We start from the raw sequence: 20250 nt of genomic DNA on the forward strand, positions 1-20250 counted from the left end.
GACAACAATGCTACTTTATGCGATGTCAATGAACACAATGATGAATTATCCCATGTTCTTGCTAAAAAAAATTATCCCATATTTGGCAAATAGAGATATATCATTCTAAATATATGAGTTATATATGATGCTTGTTTATTCTATGTACATCCAGCACCTTGATGCTAAGTAGGTGCCTGTTGAGCTAGCCATTCTTGAAGGAAACTTCATGGTACAAGCTTTCTGTATAATGGAAGTTAAGATATATCTGTACCTGGCAATTGCCTACAGACGTGCACCATAGCGTCTCTGTCTTTGCTGAAATGAAATTAAGGCCTCTACAAACTCAGATTTCCCAAAATCAGGCCAGAGTTCTCGTGCGAAGAAAAATTCAGTGTAGGCTAACTGCCACAATAAGAAATTGCTAACTCTTTGTTCACCACTGGTTCGTATCAGTAGATCAGGGTAGGGGAACTCGGTGCAGTTGGTTTCTAATTCCTGTTCGATCAGGCTTTCACTGATGTCTTCCAGTTCAAGAGAACCATCTTTGACTTTGGAAGCAATACTTCTGCATGCTTGTATGATGTCATATTTCCCACTGTAGCTAACCGCCACGATGAGTTGGAGTCTAGAGTTGGCTTTTGTGGCCTCCTCTGCATCACTTATCAACTTCTGTAGAGACTCTGGAAGCTTTGAGGAATCACCGATCACGCTTATTCGAATACCTTCCCTGTAAAAGCAACGAGCATAAACCAATTGTTTTATGTATAAATCTCTGTTAATGAAAACAACTTCAATACTGAATCCAACAATGAACTATCACATGAAAACTGAAGCAATGGTCTGCTACCAAGGATGTGATTGCTGGACAGAGTTTTCCTCTAAAAATTTTCTCCAACCTAATTTAGAAAAATGCCATGTGACTTCTACATGTGAGAAACATGTGCTTCTCACATGAAAAGTGACACATGTATTTTTTATAGAATAAGTTGAAAGAAATTCTTTCAACCCAATTTGAAGGAAAAGTCCGCGATTGCTTTGTTTGCTTATATGTGATGTTCAAAGTAACAGATGACAGTGAAATAAGGGTAGTAAGAAGAAAGAAAATCCAACATTGGACACCCCTTAGATCTGAAATAATGGTTTGCTTGCTAGCATGTGTCTACTTTACCAATATGTGATGATCAAACAAATAAATCCGTTTTCTTTCCTAAACAAACATCCACTTTTAGATATTTAACAAAAGATACTGTTGGACTATCGCAGGCCAGTCTATCCAACTTGGCATTGGCATTTCCTGTTTCTAAGGTTGTAGCGGAAGGTGCTTACCTGGAACCCTACTCACATAATAAATCTCTAAGGAATGTGCAAAAATAGATGAATAAGGAATATACAATTGCAGCTCATGACAAAAGATCCACATAAGATCCGTTAAAATTAATTTTGCCTACCAAACTACCTTTAACTGAAGGAGAACTGATGAATCAAGAAGTAAAATATGTCCTATTTATCAGATCTTAGAAAAGATAGAAGAATGAATCTTAAAAAACTATCAATGTAATTCTGGAAGTCTTACACTCACTGGAAACAATTATTTTACGCACATTTACTGATAATGTTTTTCGATATAAAATGTCTCATTAATGAAACCCGAATGCAGTCAAATTGGGATGGAGTGCTGGAAAGATATGATGAATTGGGGTATGTGTTTTGTTGAAGATCTGCAGACGAGCTGGGAAGATACGGTGAATTGGGGTGTAAGGAAGCTGAAGAGTAGAATGATGAAAGCAGCATAATTGGGATAGAGTGATGTTGTTTATAACATTTGAAAACAAAGAAATGATATAGAACATGGTAATCATATAAGAACAGAGGAGAGAATAGTTATGCAGATCAAATGGGAGGTCAGCTCATGTGGTATAGCCCAAGGAAAATTTAGAAGGACCGAGGAGAATGAGAAATTGTGTTGCAGATGGGGGATGCTTGATAGAATATTTGGTGTACAGAGTAGATTGTAGTAGGATGTAATTTGATTTGAATGTTTGTTTGTAGAAGATGATGTATAGGAAGAAACAGGGTATATAGTGTTGCTGCAGATTGCAGTATTGTGGATAGTAAAGAGTTAGATAGTGATTGGTTTGTAAGCTGCAGACTGCAGCTGTTGGTCCAGTTCAACAAATGGAGTGTTTTGTATTGTTCAGTTTTGTTAGTGAAGAATCTCATTCATCTAAAAAAAAGAAACCCTAATGCAGATATCATATAATTGATTGGAGTTGGGACCACCATTCTAGAGGATTCTATGAATGGCGAGCAACTCCAAAAATTGGAAGCAGGACCATCCTGTCACTATTTGAACTAGTTGAAAAAACAACCAAGGTAATTGCCAGGAGCAGGAGAATTCTTCCAGAAAGTGATAACTCAGAGGCCGTCATGGAAATAGCATTACTGAACAAAAGTAGTGAGTAAAAGAGGTCTCTCAAGCACAACTTGAAACATCACAACAAGAAAGCAAAACATGGTACGTACATCCCTTCTAAAATGGAGAGGAAATGGCAGGAAAAAAAAGCTCATCCTGTCTTCTTCGACAATCTAACAAAACCCTAGATAACTGGATTATGTACATCCCTTTTCCTTGTGATGTAAAGAAAAGATTTGATAAAATCTACCTAACGCCTACTTCCTTTCAGTGTTGGCCAAATCCATCTAGGGCCAGATCCTAACATCTTATACAAGCACTTACCTCAACACAAGGGCACTCTTCAACTAAAGGCAGGTAACAGAAACCTTTCTTATCTCTGTAATTTGCTCACATCTTTGATATTTCCACAATTTGAATCCTAAAAATACCCGTACACTTGTAGAAGAATGTGAATATCTCTAAATAGTGGCTAAAAAACTGGGATGGGATAATCTATGACCAAGTCATTAGATTGAAAAGGCACATCACAATACTAACTTGATTAACTAGCCTACCGATTAATTAATCCAGAAACTGCATATAGATTAATCTGCGACAGCTCTCCATCAATATGAATATTTGGATTAATGATTCAAAGTTCGCATTTTTTAAAAGAAGAAAACAGAAAGATAAATTAAAATTAAAAAATCTGACTCGTTTTTTGCCATTTATGCTCCACACGAACCGTTTAAACTATAACTACCTCTTGGGAATCACCTCAAATTTTCCCCAAGATAAATCCACTGTATGCAATCAAAATATAAAAAGAATGAATGCGAAAAACGGCAAAATTTGAATCATGGGAAATGGAAATTCCCCCAAGTGAAGGAGAGAGTGTGCATAACAATTACCGTAAAAAAATATCCAGCTGTGACTTTATTTCTCTTTCAAACAAAGTCATCAAGAAATCCACCTCCACCTGCACTATAACCAAACCAACCATTAAAAAGCTTCACTAATAGATTCTAGACAAATTAAAACACACAAAAATACAAAAATCATTGAATTATTATTCTTAACATTACCCTCATGTTTGTGAGCCCAAACTCTGGTCCAATACTTGAAATGGAGTGGAGTGCAGATTCTAACTCAAAAACTCTCAAAAGCCTAAAACCTTAGGTTTTGTGGGCCCAAATTCTAGACCAACACATGAAATAGAGTAGAGTTCAGGTTCTAAGTCACTTTTATCCCATCACGCCGCTGTAATGGGATGTTAATAGAATAAAAGTGTAGTTTTTAGCATTATAATACATGATAAAGGATTTGGCTTAGCTTCTAAAAAATTAAAAAAAAAACAAAGAAGCTATAGCACATTTTTTGTAATTTTTTAACGTCCATATTTAATTCTAAGTTTTTCATGAGAAAAAGAAAGCGACTAAAATTAGATCTGGGCCGTTGAAAAAACTACAAAAATTATCTTGTAGTTTTTACAACACTTGAGCCAAATCCCATAATAATTAACACCGATCTCAAAAGCCTTAGCTATAGAAAATTATGAATTTAGAGTAGTGCTAACACGTGATTAGCACGTGATTAGTTTAGTCCAACACGTCGCAGTAATTTGTAAAAAAGACTTATCCGTTATACTCTAAAAGTTGAAAAATCACTACTATTTCAACTTTTGTCCGAAAGAAAATTGTGAATCTAACGAAAACCACTACGATTTCCACATTCAAAAGCAGTAAAAGTACTCTTAAAAGTGCCAAGCAAGCACTAACAACTAGAATTTCAATCGAAATTGCCTTTTCTTCACTTTTGGGAACTCAACAAATCAAATCAATGCAAAAAAACCACTTTCAAAATCAAGAAAAGTGGTCAAAGCCTAGAGTAAACGGACCTTGGGCCGGATCCAATTATCGTAAGAAAAGGCGAAGACGGTGAGAACCCTAATCCCCCAATGGCCACAGAGCTCGACGAGTTCCCGCAGCGACCGCGCACCGGCGTTGTGGCCAGCCGAGGCCGGCAACCCCCTCTGGCGGGCCCACCTCCCATTGCCGTCCATGATCACCGCCACGTGCTTCGGCATCAGATCATCCTGGAGCTCCGACGGGAGAGGCTCTCCCTCCGGCGACACTCCGGCGAGGGCGCTCCGGTCTCTTCTTTCCTCCTCCTCCTCTTGAACATGTTCTCTGAGAGCTACTCTTGCTACGGTGGTTGGTTCGAGGGGCTTGAGTGGTTTAGGAGAAGGGAGAGGAGAGAAGGGGTGTGTTTGGGCTCTGGTTCTGCGAGAGCACGAGTGATTGGGTCTGAGAGGAATGAGAGTGTTCTTGGTTGGAATAGGAAGCGGCAAGGATAGCATTATCCTGGTTTAGGTTAGAGGTTAAGCTGCCTGCTTCTTTTTCTTCTGCTGCTATTTGTGCTCTCTTTTGCCGCCACACACACAGCTGGAAATGGGAATTGGAACGGTCGTTGAGACTGTTGGAGCGCTTCTTATAGCGAGTGTGGCTCGGCCATATGGAGCGACAACTCTAAACGACGTCACTCTGTCAATATTTAAATGTTGACGTGGTTCGATTTAAAATCATTCAATTTTTATTTTTTTTTCTTCTTCTTCTTTTAAGTTTAAATCATTCATTTTGAATGAATGAATGTGGGCCCACACTAGGGGCGATGATTCAATGATTTAAAAAAATCTTCAAAAAGGTTTGACTCGTAGTAAGGCGTGAGTTCGATTTTTTACAATAAAAAAAATCATTCACACATTTGCTTTGGGTTCTATTGAGACTAAATCAAGCGGTAATTCAATTGATCTTGAAGTATTGCATGCAATTATCACTATCTAGACTTTTTTTAATCTTATCAAGTGCTACTATAATCACATCCCTATATTCTCTATAATGGTAAGGGATCTTGATTTTTTATTTTATTTTGAGAAATGTTACCGAATCACCTAAATAATGATGGAATTCAACCCAAAATTGATTATTTACCAGAGAGTCATAGACCTCCTGGCGGAAGGGGACTTTGATCATTTCCATTACATTTTGAAATGAAGAGGAACGAGTTAGTTGTTTTTAAGATGACAATTTTGTCATTTTTTTTTTTTTTTAGACAAAAATACTTTTTTTTTTTTTTGAGAGAGTGAGAAATATGTCATTTTATTGAATCATATCGGTGGAACCCGAACAATTCGTTTTGCTTCAACTATCAATCGAATACAAGCCAGAGGGTCACTCCACCATACATCGTCCATATTACCATGTAAAGCCTGTTGAGCTAATGCATGAGCAGCCCGATTAACCTGTCTTGGAGCATAAACCATCCGCCAGCTAGGGAAAACATTAAGAGAAAATTGAATATCTGCCACAAGCTGACCTCTGCAACTATCATCTGGATCCGTAGAATTTACCGCGTCCACCAAGACCTTCACATCACTCTCCAGAACCAATCTTTGAACTCCCAAATTAACTGGGGGAAGGCACTGGCCATAAAAAAATCCAATTCCCAAATTAACTGGGGGAAGGCACTGGCCATAAATATTGTCGTTTATTATCCTTCATGTGGCTTGAGTCTGTGGCACATATGTGCACAGAAATTTTCCTCAAAGATAGATGCGTGAAGCTTCTTCTTCGAAAAAAAGATTGATGCCTGACAATTTGACGGATAATACCCACGCAAAAAATATAAATTAAAAGTATTCTGTAAAAACAAAACAAAAAAAACTCACTAGAAGTTGAATGATCATAATATTAAACTACATTTCATACGAAACTACCAGAACTTGAATAGTCACTTTCAAATGGATGATACAAACCTGCTTGACAAGTGACATGTGGAAAAAATATATAAGTTGAGGTTATATGATACATGTTTGTCTTGCTCTTGTGTAGGATTCCGGGAAGAATATACTATATATTTCTTAAGATGCTCGAAGTTTATAGAAATTGCAATTTTGGAGAAATGATTGTAGAGCTTATTTGTTTTGGACAAATGAATCTTATATTTTAAACCGTTCAAAATGCATAAGCCTAGCAATTTCATATTTAGATTTTTATCAGTTTTAGTAGATAAATGATTCGTGTCAGTAATTTGCTTATATATTTTTTCTCATATTCTCATATAAATTCAATTGATTAATCATTAAATTTGTAGGATCCACCATTTACTTATGTGGAGTCCACAAATCTAATGGTTAATTTGTAAAATAATATGAAGGAAATATGGGCAAAATATTGACACAAATCATTTCTCATTTCATTAAATCTTAGAGAGTTTATAATTGAGGAAAATGATAAAGGCATAACTTAAACCCAACTTTTCTCTTAAGTTTTTTTTTTATAAAAAAACTGTCTGTGGAGGAGAGAGAGAGCCTTAAACTAGAGAGAGAGAAATTTGGTCTAAAAGTTGGGCAAAAGTTGAGTTTTAGTTGTGGCTGTATCACACCTCATATATTAATCCTACATGTCTAAAGATATTTTTCACCCGTTCTTGCTAAGTCACGACCTGCTCGCTCTACTAGTCTTATCATTCCACCTCAGCTGCTGTTATTCAAAACAATTTGAGTTCAAGTGATTCTCCTTCACTAGGTATTCGACGAGAAGTGTTAAGGAGCCAAACAAATGAATTCCATTTTTTTTTTTAAACTAACGTGGCAGACTATGATAATTGCATTTTTTTAATTTAAAAATCCTTGCCACATTAATTTGAAAACTTTTCTCGATTCATTTGTTTGGCTTTTTAACACTTCTCGTATTCGATTCGTAGTAGAATCTCGAGTAATACTATAAACTATCTTTTTATTATCACGATTATTCCAAATTTAATACTAATTTTAAAAGCAAATTTATGAATTTCACATTACTCCTAGTATCCCTTTCCACTTTTCCTTCTCTTGCATCCGCTCATTTACACACCGGAGAGACCTATCTTCTAATAGCAAGGCGATGGGTTGTCTGAAACCTAATATAAAAACTTTCAACAACAGCGAATCTCAATAGAAGATATGGTGATTATCAGATTATGATTGTTGTGAAGAATTGGGTCACCAGTCGTCTTTCTTTGCGTGTACATTCGGAAGTCCTGGATATGTGGCACCAAATGCTACGTAAATTTGCAGAGAATCGTTGTTGTCTCGGCTCTCAAGTGTCAACTTGTTTATGGAAGGATCTCAGCTCCGGTGCCAAGTGGCCCAAATTGTTGATGGACAAGCCTCGGCGTCGTTTTTAAGGTAAATCTTTTTTCTTTTTTTTTTTTCCTTGGGGAAAATTATAGAACGCTAGTTTGATGGAAATTGAGAGAGATATTAAGGGACAATTCCTTTTCATGCAATAAGAAGCATACATAATACTTGTGGAGTATAAATTTTTCGATATTTATTTATTAGGTTTTTGTTTCAAGCACAAACTCTATCACATAATATTATATGAAACGGGAAAGGAATCAAATGCTTAAAATGACAAAAAGTTATTTGCAATCAAGTGTTTTTTTTTTGTCTCCAAATTGGATTTTTAAGAAGTACGTACATTTCTTTCGTTTTCTTCCAATTATTTTATTATTATTATTATTATTATTATTTTCTATTCAAATGAGGGAAAGGAAAAAGGGAAGGAAAAAAAGAAAATTACAAAGGAGGGATATTGTCACTCCTAATCCTAAGAGAGAAAAAAAAAATGGGAGTTTTGGGAATGCTTCCAAACACCAAGTAGGAAGCGGCCCATTTAGCAACCAAGTGTGCATGAGAATTAGCACATCTTAAGACCTTTGAAGCAGTCTAAAAAGGAAAGAAGGAGAGTTGGATAATACAATTTTTAATGATAGGAGCAGACAGCCAATCGGTGAAAAAATGGCGTTGATTGAGAGCCAAAATAGTGAAGAAGGAAAATTATCTTCAAACAGGACAAAGGACCAATCATGAGAGAGGGCAAGCCAAATACCAAGAAGAGTTGCAGAAGCTTAATTACCAAAAGAGGGATCTGAGGGAGGCAGTCTTAGAGTGTGAGCTGCCAAAATCCATCCATCATGGTTGCTAAGGACTGCCGAAGCTACACTGAAACAAGGTCTAACTGCGACATCAAAATTCATCCATCATTTTGACAATCCTACTTCTATTGAATATGTGGAGTTGGCATGTGTGTCTCATAGATTTAATAAATTTACGGTAGATTTGGACATAAGTTGTATGGAGATGAACAAAAAATAGGTAGGAAAATGAAATCAAATATTTTTATAAAAGATAAAAAAAAAAAAAAAAACAATAATAACATATGAGTAATGGTGATTTGTTTACTGTTTACTTAATATCGTTTTTTTATCAAATAATAAAATCAATGATGAATACCTTTAGAATGCTTCGGCTTCTGGTTGTGGGTAGGGGTGAAAACCCGATCCCGATTTTTGGTTATTGGCCAAAATGGGTAACCAGAACTGGAGTACCTGATTTTTGATTTTTGAAAATTGGAACCGAAACCTAGTACACGGTTATCCAGACCGGGTAACCATGTTTTTTTTTTTTTTTTTTTTTTGGCATTTTGGGCTTATTTTAGGTATTGGGCTTAATTTAACCATTTTGTGCCCGTTAAAAAAAAAAATTAGCCTTAAAATGTCATAAGATTTTATTTTAAAAGCTTATATAATATATGAGATTAAAATACATCTACATAGTACATAGACAACATATATGTTATATCAACCAATTCAACTACAAATCTCATCTAGGCAGAAGAAATGAAGAAGAGAAGAAAAGTAGAGAAGTGATTTACCATTTTTGTAAACCCTACAGTAAAATAATAATAATAATAATAAATATACTAAAAATTAAAAATATATTATTACTATATATATATATATATATATATATATATATATATATACCCAGTTACCAAAATTGATCATTTGGGTCCTCGTATAACACCACCAATGGCCATGGATGAAATTTCACCAACACCCTTTCTTTCTTTCTTCTTTTCTTTTCTTTTTAATTTTTTTTTTTTAAAAGAATATGCTGACACAACAAAAAAATACACCTGATAAGTCTTACGTGATTATTATTATTTTTTTCAAGTGACAAATGGGTCAACAGAAGTACAAATAGTTAGAAGGACAAATTTTATAAATTTATAAAGTCTAAGGACTATTATTATCATAGTCTAAATCCCAAAAAGGTGTTTAGACAACCACGATAATTACTGAGATTATTTTTAAATATAACCCTAAATTCAAAAAAGAAAAACTCAATGCAACCCACGGCTGTCACATGCATGAACCATGTTAGCATGAATGCATGATACATGCAAGGTCAATGCAAAAGAACAGCAAAGCTAGGAAATAGATGTCAATATGCGAAACGACACCGTTTCTCAAAATCGATTGTTTCTGTAGAGCTCGAACGGCATATAGTGAGCCACGTCTTCTCCCGCCACGCCCAAAACCACAATACCGGAGATACCCTGAGAATCGAAACAATATTCCAAAAGTATCCGAGTCCCAAACCTGTTTCCAGGCGGCATTTCAGTAACTTAACTCCTAATTGCCACTCGTGTTGAAAGGTCGGTTACTGTTTCCTTGTCGCTCCCGATTCCACTAGCTCTCGGTCTCTTCCATTCCATTTCCGACTCCTCGTACCAAATATCGTCGTTTGCTCTTTGTTGGTTTCCGAAAATGGCCCCCCAAACCAGAAATCAATTTCCGAAAGTGGTCATTGAGAGAGATTCAGACTCTGAACCGAGCTCGTCAGAAGAAGAAGAAGTAGAAGACCAGGAAGAGGAAGACGAAGAAGAGGAGGAAGTTGTGGAGAGCGAAAATAGAGAGAGAAAGGAGGAAGCTTTGGATGAGAAGAAGAAAGGGAAAGCGCCCATTACTATTAGTCTCAAGAAAGTTTGCAAAGTAAAGGCTTTTACTTACCCAGGTTCCCTTATAGGGTTTTGATACCCCGTGTTTGTGTTCTCTGCTGTTGTTAACGTGCCTTTTTGTATTTAAGGTTTGCAAAAAGGTGGGTCATGAAGCGGGATTTAAGGGGGCTACGTATATAGACTGCCCTATGAAACCATGCTTTCTCTGCAAAATGCCTGGTAAGTTTTAATTTTTTTGAGGGGTTTCTGATTTGATGCTAAGAAAATCGCAGTGGCTCCTCGCTGATTGGTTTTATGGAATTAAAATGTTGTTTTGTTCAGTTTATATGTTATGTTCTTGGTTGTGGATGCACTTCCTAAAGTTCTAGTTTTATATCTTTCTGATGTAATGATTTTGATATTGTGACATTGTCGAAAAAGAGAAAGAAATGGTGTTATTATTGATGTTGGTTATGCGTTTTGGCATGTGGGTTTTGTGAATTGAAGGCCACACTACAGTAACATGTCCGCATCGAGTGGCTACTGAGCATGGGGTCATCCCTGCACCCCGCAGAAACACCAGTAACCCATTGGAATATGTCTTTGAGCGCCAGCTCAGACCGGGCATTCTTCCGGTGAGTCTTCACTGAACTATCTGCTTCTTTTTCGTGGTAGCTAAGATTTCCTTTTCCTTTTTCTTTCTCTTTTTTTTTTTTTTTTTGGAATATGCCATGTAATGTTTAAGTCATTTTATATGTAAATTTTCTACTGAACGTTTGGTACTGCACAATAAGGAGACTCTTAGCTGTGTTAGAATTCACATACTGTACTTTAGCTATCAAGTTTGTAACACTGCAAAAAGTTAGTCCCACATTGGATGTGTGGATTGCCTACATTGAGTGGATTGATTGATTATAAAGGTGCTAAGGAATGCTAAGTCTCACATTGGTTTCTTACTCGTTGAGATTGAGTTTTATAAGTGATTATATTGAGCTCTAATTGTAATTTGATTAGTTTTTTGGGAGTGATAGCGTAAATGTGGTTAGCGTTTTCCTTAAGTCATTACAAATACTATCAGAGTAACCTAATAACATGTGGCGCCAATGAATTCTAATGAGGACATTAAGGATTTGAGTGGAGGAGATTGGAACATCCTAGAAAGTTTTATATTGGATGTGTGGATTATCCACATTGAGTGAATGGATTATGAAGGCGCTCATGAGTGCTAAGTTCTACATTGGTTGCTTTCTAGTTAAAATTTGGCGTTATAAGTGATTTTATAGAGCTCTAATTGTAAGTTGACTAGTTATTGTGGACTAATAACGCAGATGTAACTAGCGCTTTCCCTAAGTCATTACAAATGTCAATTAGGTGGCTATGATTTTGAACATGGGTGGCCCATGGAGGATTCAAGACTTCAGTTTCCAAATAGGTCAAATGGGTTGCATCACCGTTGACTTGCCACTCTGCCTACCTTCTCCAAGGTTTTTTCTTTTTTGTCAGGAAAATGGGATTCCCCCTTCAGGCTGCAACTTCAAATTTTTACCATAGATTTGATATGGATTTTGAATCATGGAGTCATGGTTGGGCTTTGTTAAGTTGAGGTTTCTGTGTTTGCAATTACTGGGCCTAAAAGACTGAATGCTTTTTTGTGTGAGTTTTCTTTACTAATGAAATCTCATACCCCATAATTATACACTTGAAACATTTTGTACAATTGAACTATTTTGTTTGTTTTGTTTTCTGGCATTTGAGCTGTTTATAAATCTTCCATTTATGTTTGAGATATTAGTACCTTTCATACTTGAAACTGAGTCATTTTGTTCTGCATTTTGTTACAACTCTGTCACTTTTTTGAATTTCTGGGTCTTCATAGAGCTTTGCATTGTATTGTTAGGGGTAATATGTGGTCTTCAGCATAATGAATTTGTTGTATTTTTCATTGTCTGTGCAATAGATCAAACCAGCGTTCATAATCCCAGATCGGGTGAATTGTGCAGTTATCAGATATCATAGTAGACGGGTAACATGCTTAGAGTTCCATCCGAAAAACAATAACATCCTTTTATCTGGAGATAAGGTCAGTCTTACCCTACATTGTATGTCATTGCTTGGTTCAAGTTTTATCTGATGTGCTTGTTTTATGATCATTGACACCCGTTCTTTTTTTTTTTTTTTTTTTCCTGGTTTGATGTTAAAGAAAGGACAAGTTGGAATCTGGGATTTTGCTAAAGTGCATGAAAAGATAGTCTATGGAAATGTACACTCTTGTATAGTGAATAATATGAGGTTAGTTATCTCTTTGGTGCCATACCCTCTTTCTCTCTCTCCCTCTCTCTCTCTCTCTCTCTCTCTCTCTCTCTCTCTATATATATATATATATATATATATATATATACACACAAAGTTAAATGGCTAATTAGTATCCAAATACTTACAGGTTCAAACCTATGAATGATGATTCGATATATGCTGCATCCTCAGATGGAACCATTAGTTGCACTGACTTGGAGACTGGGATTTCATTATCTTTAATGAACCTTAATCCTGGTGGGTGGCAGGTGAAATCTCCATCCATTTTCTCTCTGGGGATCATAAAAGTGTGACTTTTCATGTTACCTTATAAATCTTGAGTGCGTGGAGTGGTTTTCAATTGTCCAAATAAGCTATTGGATCTGACAATTAAACACTCTGATTTTCAAAAGTTTATTATAAGGGTTTCCTCTTTAGACTTGATTTATTTGTGCCACCATTTTAGAAATAGAGTTCCATTGATAAATTTTTTACTGTAAAAGGAGTTTCTTTTCCCCCTGTAGTCAAGAACATTTTCCTTTGTGGTATATATGTTTTTAAATTAATTAGATCTGTACATATCTGGTGAGTTCCCCTCTCTGCTCGAGTGCTCGGTGTTTATTTTCTTCAGTCTCAATGTATGGAACTACTAACCAAAAAAAAAAACAGGAATCTAAACCATTGGTTTATTTGCTGATTCAATTTCTGAAACCATTTTAAGGTTAAAGGATACCCCTTCTGATGCATCTGAGAATGCTTTGCGTTGTGCAACGGATTTTGTAGTTGTGTGATAAAAAAATGAAATAAAGATACTTGGTATTTGGAAATCTCTGTGGCAGCAATAAGATTTTGATTTCAGCTTATTTTCAACAGTGAAAAAGATAGTAATAGGAAAAGGAGAGGTAACATGGGGAATCCAGCCCCTCTCACGCCCTTCGGGGATTATGGGTCTCTTTTGGGTGGAGGATGGAAAGTGAGACCTTTTATTCCTGTACGATGAATTGACTCATAAATATTTCATCAGGCTTGGATTATATATGGTTTCCCTGTAGGGTCCAAGTAGTTGGAGGATGCTCTATGGAATGGATGTCAACTCAGAGAAAGGTGTTGTGCTTGTTGCTGATAACTTCGGTTTTCTCTACTTGTAAGTATTTTTCTTACTCACTTTTTTTGTTGCAAATAAAGAGTTCTATGTTCAGAAAGACAAAAGTACATATAGATAATACAAGCAGTTAATGGGAAGTGTTCCCAGCTAGAAAGAACATTTTTCATACAGTTGGCACTTTGTTTAACAAGTTTTTGCCGTCTTTGTTAAATTTCTGTTAGAAGTTGCCCCTCTGCATTGCCTGCTACTGAAATAGTTTCCTGAAAGTATATGTTGTATTTGTAGTATTGGTGGCTACTCACAGTTAGGTTTGATTTTCTCTTATGGCATATTTAGGGTTGATACTCGCTCTAACAACAAAACTGGGGAGGCAATTTTGATCCATAAGAAAGGTAGCAAAGTTGTTGGACTCCACTGCAATCCTGTTCAACCGGAGCTTGTTTTAAGCTGTGGAAATGATCATTTTGTAAGTTTTTTAATATGAATAGTTTTTGAAATTTTTATTTATTTCCGTAGGTGTACCAAGGCATAAGTGGGTTTTATGCTCTTCTCTCCCATCTTATAAATATTTTGTTTTGAAAATATTGTTATGATGAAAGTAGAGTTATTCTGTGAAAGCATCTCAGTACTCATTTTAACTTGTAAATATATGATACTATATGAATTTACTTATAAATATTATTCTGGTTGTAGTAGACCTTATATATGGTTTCTGCACCTCAGGCTCGCATATGGGATATGCGTCGAATGGAAGCGGGTTCTTCTCTGTACAACCTTGCACACAAGCGAGTTGTTAACTCAGCATATTTTTCTCCACTATCTGGCAGCAAAATCCTTACCACATCACAGGACAATCGTCTTCGCATATGGGATTCTATATTTGGCAATTTGGAATCCCCGAGCCGAGAAATTGTGCATAGTCATGATTTTAATCGACATTTGACTCCGTTTAAAGCTGAATGGGATCCAAAGGTATTATTTAGCATGTGTTAATGGTATTGTTGCTACACTCTTTGATTCATCTCTTTTCCATTGGAAATCTGAGATACATTTTGGTGCAGGACCCATCAGAGTCCCTCGTGGTAATTGGTCGTTACATTAGTGAAAATTTTAATGGAGCTGCCTTACATCCCATTGATTTCATAGACATCAGCACGGGACAGCTAGTTGCTGAGGTCATGGATCCAAACATCACAACTATTAGTCCCGTGAACAAGCTACATCCACGTGATGATGTTTTGGCAACTGGTAGTTCGAGGTTTGCACTCTGTTTTCTCATCAACTTAATGACACCAAGTAATAAAGCCTTTTTTTATGTTCCTATGTTAAGTCATTGATAATAAGGTCTTTTAAATTAATTTTTTTGGTTGATGAAACATTAAGCTGACTTTGTTGAGCGCTTTGTGTGATCTTTTGTCCTGTCAAAAGAAGAAATGGTTACTGGTGACAGTGACACTGTTTGTGTACTAGCTATACGCAGCATATGTTATTTGGCACTATCAAGTTATCATGTGAATTAGATAATTTCCACAGTTTTATTTAATGTAATCCCAGGTGTAATAGCTGTTTGTGCAAAGTTCTACTTAATATAATGTTGAGATTAATTTGTCATGATGGGAGGACATACATAGTCCTGAATTGATTCGAGTTATTTTTTGGGATCTGATATAGCAAATATAAATTGTTGAGCTGGATTACTGTCTTAACGACTTAAAATTCTATTGTTTTGTCATGTTAATATAGGGAAGTTGAAATTTAGTAACAGAGGGAGGATTCGTGTTGCTTCTTTTTTGTTTGTCAATTTTTAAAATAAATGAGTCTTGATGTGAAATGTAATTTTAGTTAGCTTTTGTTGCTGTTTGTGGTCTAATCATGCTACTCTTGTAGATCACTTTTCATTTGGAAGCCGAAGGAGGAGTCCGAGCCTGTGGAAGAGAAGGATGAAAGGAAGATAATTGTTTGCGGAAGGGCCGAGAAGAAGCGGAGTCGAAAGTCAGGGAATAGAAGTGATGATGATTCTGATGATGACAAATTCGCCTTCAAGGGCTCAAAGTTGAAGTCCAAAAAACCTGAATGGAAATTAACTCGCTGTTCTAATAAGGTCAAACGTTAATCTAATGCTAAATGTGAACTTGGAAGTCATTTCTTCTCTTTGGTGCTGAAGTGAACTTTGAAGTATTCATCATTTTCTACCACCGTGGGAAACTTTTTGAGCTTTCCATCCGCCAGCTCCGTACAGGAAGCAAGTTTGCCTGCCTTTTGCTTAGCCATTCAGGCAAAAGCTTTTTTTTTGACATATTACTGGGAGCAGTATGTACTTGTTTTGCGACTCGATCATTTCCTCCTTTTGGTTTTTGCTTTACATTTGGGTGGATGACTGCAGGAGGATCCGTTATCTTCCTTTTGCTTTGTTGTACAATACTAACTGGGGTGCGTGCAGCCTTTTGAGTAATATTGTTGCTGCAGTTGGTTGTATTTCACTTTTGATATTGTAGTGAGAAATCTCTCTCTCTCTCTCTCCCCTTTTGTGTGTACTTGAGGATCTCCCCATCTGCATGATGATGGAACTTAATTTCTCTCTCTCTCACTCTCTCTCTCTCTCTCCCCTTTTGTGTGTACTTGAGGATCTCCCCATCTGCATGACGATGGAACTTAATTTGTCGTCTGAATTTAATGTTTTGATCAGTTGAATGAGGTAATTGGGGTTGACAATTTTAAACATGACTCGCAAACCCAAGGTGAAATTAATGGGTTAAGATTGAGGAGGTTAGCTCATTTTTTTAAATGGACCGGGTTAAGATTGAGTATGAATTAGTGGGCTTATGGCTCAATGTTTCTACTGTTTAGGAAAAAAAGAAAAGAAAAAAAGAGTAATCATACACTGATCTCATGGCTTTAGTGGGAACTAGTTTGATTAATGCATGGACTTGAAGACTTGCCAGCAGCTCTTCAGAGAGAGATAAAAGAAACAGTGAGGCACTAATTAGGATTTAAGAGTAACACAATAGCCAGCAGCAACTCATCAACAACAGGACCCCTTGATCTAGATGACTTCTTGTCTGTTTTGTTTAGTGGTTTCAAAGCATGTTGTTTGAAGAAAATAGTGATTTCAAAATGCAGTCATGAAAATGCGATTTTCAAAAGCCAATTTCAATGTTCTATAAAATTTGTAAAATAATGTTGTTTCTGTCAATTGAATCTTTAAAATTGTGCGTTTCATAAAATGTATTTCCTTGTTTGATTTGCGAAAACTCTTTTTTTTTTTTTTCAAACGACACTTCTTGTAATTTTGTTAAAAAAACGCACCTTTAAACTGCAAAATCACAAGGCCAAACATACTTTTACATGCCAAGCGAGAGTGGAGAGGCTTCTTCCAAAATTGTACGTCACCAATCTCAAATAAGACTTTCTCCATGCTTCTTTCAGACCTAGAATATCCTCTAGTGCAGTGGCGCCCAATCACATATGACGTTCTCCCTGGCATCACATATTTACACATGAAAGGTGGTATCCAAATCCGAAGGTAAAGGGTCTAATTTTTTCATTGCTCCGAGTAATGCTATATACATTACTCTAGCCTGTCCAAATATCTACCTTTCATCTACCAAATCCGATGCGGCATGACAGGTCTTGAATCATCCACGTGGTGATACACCACAGAAGCAGATGCAGTAGTAGGAAATGGGAATCGTGGGTTTCATGAGGTAATGGGAAAAAGGAAGGCGGGAGCTTGTGCGTATAAAGCTTTTTGGTCCCTTTATTTCACTTTCCCACGACACCCATCAACTTTTTGCTTACAAAATTGTGTTTTTTCTAATGTCACGTAGTTTGATTGGTGTTTTGTGAGCTCCCAATGAGAGATTATTCTCTAATTAAGGCCCAATTATGATAAAAACGATTATCAATTAAAAGATGAAAGATATTATGATAAAAACTAAAAAAATTTCATAGAGTCGAATCCCTCTCCCATTTTCCTTGTGTGGACATGTCCAAAAAAAAAAAAAAAAAAAGACTTCATAGTGGGGAAGAAATGCCTCAATTATGGTAAAAATGTTAGTCATACTCTTTAATTAAGGTCTCAATTATGATAAAAACCCGATTAGTAAAATTGAAAGAATTCCATGTGCAAGATATTGAGAATTTAAAGGGAGAAAGAGAGAAAAATGAAAAATCCCCAATTATAGTAAAAATGTTAGTCAATGCTCTATAATTAAACACCCCAATTATGGAACCGGTCGTAGCCGAGGCACTCGCAGCACTTCACGCCACGATGTTTGGGCAAGAACCGGGAGTCAATGACGTACTTTTTGAAGGGAATGCCCTACAGATTGTGAAAGCGGTGACCTCGAAGGTGTCTTGTAGGAGCTGCTGGAAATTTTGTGGATGATACACAGACATGACTACTCTCTTTAGAACACTCTTGTTATGTTCATGTCCCACGGGAACCCAATGTTGCTGCCCACATAATAGCAAAAGAGGCTACCAATCATGTCACATATACTACTTGGATGGATGTTGTCCCACCAAGTCTTTGTTGTATTGCAAGGAGTGAGGAATTACTTCCGACTCTTTGATCTTTTGATCCTTTGAGGTTATTTATAAATGGTGTAAGATTCTATAATTATAAATGGAAACCAATTAAATCTCAACAAATCAAATCATTTTTTCTATATATGCACGTACATGGTAATGAACATGAATCAGAGCTGTATTTATAATACAAATGGAAACATCTCTTAGATATTTGGTGCTCCTAATTGTCATGCACATTAAGGAGGAGCTTATAAGTAAACATCACATCCCAAAAAGGGGAAAAAGAGATCATGTTAAAGTAGCTTGAATGAATATGTTCATCACAATAATTCAATTTGTTTAATATTTATATATATACGGGAAAAATGCTAGACTTACAACTGGTTTACAATTTGCTGATACAACTATTTTAGCCAATTAAAAAAATTTCACACCATCCAATCACATTTTAATGCATGTCAATAAGTTGGAAATTAGTTGTAGGTCTAGTATTTTTCTATATATACACTTAATTTGTTACCAAATCTGCAAATCTTGATATTTGAAGAATAGAAAAAAAAAAAAAAAAATCTTGATATTTGAAATAATGCAATTCATTGTATTTGGTACAATCAATTCAGAGTTTTCTAGATTTTGTAAAGTAAGGGTGCGTTTGGCATTGCGATTTCATAGACAAAAAGTGTGATTTTAAACCAAATCGCAGAAAATTGATTATTTGGAATTGCGTTTGAAAAAAAAATTGCCAAACGCTTAATTGCATTTTTAAAAATCATATTTTCAAATTGCACATTTTAAAATTACTATTTTTAAATTTCAATCCCAAACAAACCCTAACTGAGTTGTGCTCAAATTTTGAAATAATTCTATAAGTTCATCTTGTGTCATTCTAAAAATGGCGTGACTTTTAAAATCATCATTTGATCAAAATTTAATAATTATCAATTACAAGTACAATGGTGATTTTAAGAGTCACATCATTCTTGAAGGGACATAAGAGAGACTTATAGCATTACTCCAAAAGTATTTATTATGGATTTCTTCAAACTAGGTTAACCATATAGGATAATACTAAACATCCCAACACTTTTTCTCAAATGATCTGGTCCATTCAATAAATAAATAGATTTATATATATATATATATATATATATATTTTTCTTAAATGAATGTGGGGTCCAGATTATTTGGAAAATGAAATTTAGGAAAAAGTGTTGAGATGCCTAGTAGCCCTCAACCATGTATATTAAACTAACGAATTGGGTTAGGTGTCGTAAAACAAATTATAAGAGATGCTATGATTAATGGTTTTGAATTAATCTTACTGTGAGAAATGCTAGTGGTCAATATTTTCTTCATATTTGACTTATCTCATCTTATAAATTAACCATTAAATTTACGGGCTTATGTAAATCTCATATAAGTCAATAGTAGACTTCACAGATCTAATGGTTGATCTATTAAATTTTGAAGAGAATATGAACAAATTATAAATAACTTATTGTCCCCTAACATTTCTCTTCTTATAAAAACTAAAAATTAAATATAGACGAAAAAGCCGTGTAATAAGTTCGAGCGATGCTATCTGAAACGCCGGGCGTGCATGAACAGGGGCCCGGCTGATTTAATATTTTAAAATAATAAAATATAATATTTTAATTATTAAAAAAATAATAATTTGCCTGGTGTGCATGATTGTTCATGCACGCTGTCGTGTTGTGTATCATGACCCAATAAGCTCTATTAAAAAAAGGGTCATGATACAACACGTCGGCGTGCATAAACAGTCATGCACGCTAGATTTTTTTTTAATTAAAATATTAAAACATTATATTTTATTATTTTTAAATATTAAATCAACCGGGCGTGGGGCGTTTGAGTTTGAGATAGCATCACCCTTAAAATAAAAGTCAAAAGAGGAAACAAACCTGGCAAAGCTTCTCGAGAAGGGCGATTTCGGTATTCCACTTGCTTCAAAATTCGCGGGGGCGAAACTGAAACTGAAACAAAACAAACCCCTTCGCATTCATCCTCTCAGGCTCTCACGCTGCTTGCAGCTAAAGGTTTCGTCTCTTATTTAGACACCTATATGGGAGAGAGGGAGAGAGAGAAAGAGAGGT

General features: G+C 35.7%; 2 protein-coding genes across 2 annotated transcripts; one reads left to right on the forward strand and one right to left on the reverse strand.

Moving 5' to 3' along the window:
* CPT4 (Undecaprenyl pyrophosphate synthetase family protein) lies at positions 1 to 4824 on the reverse strand. The gene is made up of 3 exons (XM_059574597.2): positions 4275 to 4824; positions 3289 to 3356; positions 1 to 709 (listed from the first exon to the last, which is right to left on the reverse strand). The coding sequence occupies exons 1-3, from the start codon at positions 4734 to 4736 to the stop codon at positions 265 to 267; spliced, it is 975 nt and encodes a 324-aa protein (XP_059430580.2). The 5' UTR covers positions 4737 to 4824; the 3' UTR covers positions 1 to 264.
* Positions 4825 to 9900: 5076 nt separating this feature from the next.
* On the forward strand, positions 9901 to 16080 carry DDB2 (damaged DNA binding 2). The gene is made up of 11 exons (XM_059575317.2): positions 9901 to 10258; positions 10353 to 10443; positions 10711 to 10838; positions 12161 to 12283; positions 12404 to 12492; positions 12644 to 12764; positions 13548 to 13639; positions 13937 to 14066; positions 14324 to 14572; positions 14662 to 14858; positions 15488 to 16080. Exons 1-11 carry the CDS (start codon positions 10034 to 10036, stop codon positions 15711 to 15713), a joined length of 1671 nt encoding a protein of 556 aa, XP_059431300.2. The 5' UTR covers positions 9901 to 10033; the 3' UTR covers positions 15714 to 16080.
* Positions 16081 to 20250: the final 4170 nt, after the last annotated feature.

This window comes from Corylus avellana, chromosome 8 (assembly GCF_965113065.1).
Source record: "Corylus avellana chromosome 8, dhCorAvel1.hap1.2, whole genome shotgun sequence".
In the NCBI taxonomy this organism is placed as follows: Eukaryota; Viridiplantae; Streptophyta; class Magnoliopsida; order Fagales; family Betulaceae; genus Corylus; species Corylus avellana.

Bases quoted from the DNA above. Each gene is read 5' to 3' on its own strand.
- CPT4 (XM_059574597.2), bottom strand. From the start codon at position 4,736: ATGCTATCCTTGCCGCTTCCTATTCCAACCAAGAACACTCTCATTCCT. The intron at 3,357-4,274 runs GTCCGTTTACTC...GTTATAGTGCAG, and splicing joins ATAATTGGATCCGGCCCAAG to GTGGAGGTGGATTTCTTGAT. The intron at 710-3,288 runs GTAATTGTTATG...TTGCTTTTACAG, and splicing joins CAGCTGGATATTTTTTTACG to GGAAGGTATTCGAATAAGCG.
- DDB2 (XM_059575317.2), top strand. From the start codon at position 10,034: ATGGCCCCCCAAACCAGAAATCAATTTCCGAAAGTGGTCATTGAGAGA. The intron at 10,444-10,710 runs GTAAGTTTTAAT...TGTGAATTGAAG, and splicing joins CTTTCTCTGCAAAATGCCTG to GCCACACTACAGTAACATGT. The intron at 14,573-14,661 runs GTATTATTTAGC...ATTTTGGTGCAG, and splicing joins AAGCTGAATGGGATCCAAAG to GACCCATCAGAGTCCCTCGT.